Source organism: Acanthisitta chloris, unplaced genomic scaffold (assembly GCF_000695815.1).
Source record: "Acanthisitta chloris isolate BGI_N310 unplaced genomic scaffold, ASM69581v1 scaffold34215, whole genome shotgun sequence".
Classification (NCBI taxonomy): Eukaryota; Metazoa; Chordata; class Aves; order Passeriformes; family Acanthisittidae; genus Acanthisitta; species Acanthisitta chloris.
The window spans coordinates 10,843-14,578 of NW_008674795.1; the positions used below are offsets into that span (position 1 = coordinate 10,843).

Sequence of the window (3,736 nt, forward strand, 5' to 3'; positions counted from 1 at the left end):
CCCCCACATCCTCTCCAAAACCACCTCCCTTGAGCAGGGACAGGGCAGGGAGGGAAAAAGTTCCAAGTATTGGCTGGAGATCTGCAACTTCAGTGTGATGCCCCGGCTGGAGCTGGATATTCCTCTTGGCATCCAGTGTGCCATGCTCAGTGCTGGGCTACCCATCCCTCTCAAAGTCCCTGCTGTTGTTTGGGGCTGGTTTTTTGCAGACCCTCAGCTCTGTTTTCCTCCTTGCAGGGCACTGCCAATGCTTGCACAATACAGAGGGTCCCTCCTGTGAGCGCTGCAGCCCTGGGTTTTACGGCAACCCCTTCATAGGGCGCTTCGATGACTGCAAACCATGTCCCTGCCCTGGCCACTCGCCCTGCACCGAGGTGCCCAGCAGTGGGGAGGTGGTCTGCACCCACTGCCCCCCAGGGCAGAGAGGTAAGACATGGTGGATGGGCTCAGAGATTGTGAGCACCACCAGCACAGCCAGACCCTCCCCTCTCCTTTTCACCTTCCCCAGGAAAACGCTGTGAGCTCTGCGACGATGGGTTTTTTGGGGACCCACTGGGGCAGAGGGGCCCTGTGCATCCCTGTGAACCCTGCCAGTGTCACGGGAATGTGGATCTCAATGCCGTGGGGAACTGTGACCCTGTGTCTGGCCGGTGTCTGCGCTGCCTGTACAACACGATGGGCGAGCACTGCGAGAGGTGTCGATTGGGCTTCTACGGGGACGCGCTGGCTCCCAGCCCCGCTGGGAAGTGTGCACGTACGTACATCCCCAGGGCCAGCCCTGCTCCCTCGGGTCCAGCTGCAGCCAAAATCCACCCAGCAGTGGAGGCAGAAGGTGGAAGGGGCCCCCAGCAGGTTAAGGGGCTGATGGATGGTCCAGGTTAGCCACAACTGCTCTAGAATGGCCTTTACCCACTGCCATCCTTCCCTGGAGATACTCTGCTCTGCAGGAGTTCACCCTCTCAGAGCTCTGTTGGTGGGGGGATGTGGATCTCCACACTGAGGGGAGCTCACCCCCAGTGCCCCATTCCCACAGTCCTGTCCACCAGCCCCGTGCTGGGATGTAGTTCCTATTTGATCTCCCCTAGCTTGTGATTGCAACCCCAGTGGCTCAGCCCCAGGACTGCAGGGCTGTGATCCCAGCACTGGCCAGTGCCACTGCCTCCCGCACGTGATGGGCAGAGCCTGTGGGCAGTGCCAGCCTGGCTACTACGGCCTGGAGCCTGCTGTAGGGTGCAAGAGGTATGGAGGGCATGGTGTGGGGGTGCCAGGGTTGCTCTGTATCCCTGGCTCTGGTCTCTGTTTTTGCATCCATTGCCTCCTCATGAACTCCTGCTTCTCGTGCCAGCTGCGAGTGCCACCCGACGGGGTCACGGGACAGCAGGTGCCACGCACTGACAGGGCAGTGTTCCTGCCAGCCAGGTGTCACAGGGAAGCAATGTGATCGATGCCACCATGGCTACTTCGGCTTCTCTGCCAGGGGCTGCAGAGGTAACAGGGATGGGGACGGTGCCTCGGTGCCTAAAGCACTGCTGGCAGCTATGGTGTGACACCTTCCTGCCATCACTGCAGCCTGCAACTGCTCCCCACTGGGCTCCATCACCCTGCAGTGCCATGAGAACAGCACCTGCCTCTGCCAGCCTGGCTTCGTGGGCTACAAGTGTGACCGGTGCCAGGCCAACTTCTTCCTCGACCCGCTGAGCTCTCGCTGCCAGCAGTGTCCTGCCTGCTATGGGCTGGTGAAGGATGAGGTACAGCCTGTGCACTGCCAAGGTGGGCACAGCACCCTAACCCCTGCACTGCCTCACTGTCCCACTGTGTCCCCTTGCCTGCAGGCTGACAGGCTGAAGGCCAAGCTGCAGGAGATGGAGGAATGGCTGCAGAAACCAGCCTGTGATGCCCACCCAGGCCAGTCTCCTATGCTGGGAGATGCACCCCGGGGAGACAGGCTGCCCAGCCCACACCTCCTGCAAGGTATGAGGGACACCCATTTCCTCCACCAGAGGGGAAGCCCCATGTCACCCCTGATCCTGCAGGGTGCTGTGACATGCTGGGTGGGTGCAAGGAGGTCCCAGGTCAGCCATGGGCTCAACATAAGTCACAGGGCAACCCAGTGGGGAGAGCAGTGGGGGGACATGCTTTTTTTGGGTAGGACAGAGCACTGCAGGGATGCTCACACCTGTGAGGTTTTGGAGCAGGCAGAGATGGGCATTACTGGGGGCTGAGCACTAACATGTGGGTGCCCATTGGATGCTGCATCCCTGGGTTCCTCCTGAGCAGACAGAGGGACTGTTTTCCCCTTTCACTAGCAAGTGGGAGGTTGGGGAGTGGGGCAGCCCTACAGGCAAGCAGGGAGCCCCAAGCACCTCTGTGGGCAACAAGCTGCTTGTGCTGCCCACAGGTGCCTGGGCCACCCTCTTGGCACAGGTGACACAGCTGGCAGGGATGCTGAACACTGCACAAGGCCGTCTCACCAATGCCAGCCAGACCACCAACTGCTCCAGCCATGGACCCCCAAAGACCTGCATCCTGCTGACAGAGATCGGGGCCGTGCTGCAGTCAGCGCAGCAGGAGATCCTGCAGGCTGCAGACACTCTGGCTACCATGGTGTGGGCTGTCAGTGGTCCTGAGGGGGCTGGTGGCAATCCTAGGGGCAGTGGGATGTGCCCCTCAGGACTGGTGGGGTGGGATGTGACTAGCACAGTGGGTGAGCAGAAAAGCCTGGGGTCCATGTGGGTATAGCCCACCCTGTAGCTGAGTCAAGAGGAGATACTTCCCTTGCTCCTGCCCTTTGGGAGGTTCTTGGTGGTGCTGGGCTGGTGCAATTTGTGGTTGCCTGCTCTCTGCTGGGGTCTCACTGTTGTTTGTGTTTCAAGGAGATTCCCCAGGAAATCCCTCAGCAGGCCACAAACTGGAGCCACTGGGCACTGGAGGCAAAGGCTCTGTCTGAGAGGTACAGCTGCAACAGGCAGAGGAAGCTGTTGGCCCAGTAGGAGTGCAGGGAGGGCACTCCTTTCCCAGGACACCAATCCTAACATCATTTCTCTGGGTGTCCTTGTCCCTGCAGCCATGAGGTTGCTGTGGCACAGGTGGAAGAAGTGGTCAGGAGAGCTCTGTATGCCTCCAACACCAGCTCCGAGCTCCTGCAGAGCCTCCTGGAAGGAAATGCGACGTGGGATGCACAGCATGAGCTGGAGGCCAGGTGAGGGACTGGCAGCAAGGAGGGCTGGCAGGGCACCACAGCCCCTTACCTCTGGCCAGGTGTCTGTTACAGGACCTGGTCGTAGTGATTTGGCATCTGTCCAACAGGGATATGCTGAGTTCTGTCAAACTCATTGCACTGCAGTGGTGTAAAGAAGAAAAACAGAATACTGTGTGCTGGTGTGTTTCAGGGAAAGCCCCCAGTGTTTCCCCCCTACATCTGTGTCCAGGGCCAGGTCTCAAGCTGTCATCTTCATCATTTGAGAGACCCGAGGGCCTCAGCTGACAGTGGCATCCTGCCCACACAGGTATGAGGAAATCCAGCAGGCACAGGAGGAGCTGGGTGCTGGCGTGGCAGAGGTGGCAGTGGAGGCCAGGAGAGCTTTGGCAGCTGTGCAACAGGCAAATGCAGACATGGCCAAGAAACTTGTGCAGGTGGCTGCACTTGGGCAGGTAAGCAGCATCCGAGCTATGGCTCCTGCTGGCATCTCTACCTGCTGCTTTACTGGGGCGCTGGGCAGCACTGCCAGATGATCTC

At 59.7% G+C, this 3,736-nt stretch overlaps 1 protein-coding gene across 1 annotated transcript in view; it reads left to right on the forward strand.

Annotated features, from left to right (window-relative positions):
• LAMC3 (laminin, gamma 3) overlaps window positions 1-3,736 on the forward strand; it is a 12,856-nt gene that overhangs the window by 7,146 nt on the left and 1,974 nt on the right. The window contains 10 exon segments of the mRNA XM_009075486.1: window positions 238-426; window positions 509-754; window positions 1,086-1,239; window positions 1,346-1,488; window positions 1,570-1,748; window positions 1,833-1,971; window positions 2,399-2,604; window positions 2,874-2,950; window positions 3,065-3,199; window positions 3,507-3,651. Of these exon segments, the coding sequence (XP_009073734.1) occupies window positions 238-426; window positions 509-754; window positions 1,086-1,239; window positions 1,346-1,488; window positions 1,570-1,748; window positions 1,833-1,971; window positions 2,399-2,604; window positions 2,874-2,950; window positions 3,065-3,199; window positions 3,507-3,651 (1,613 nt within the window).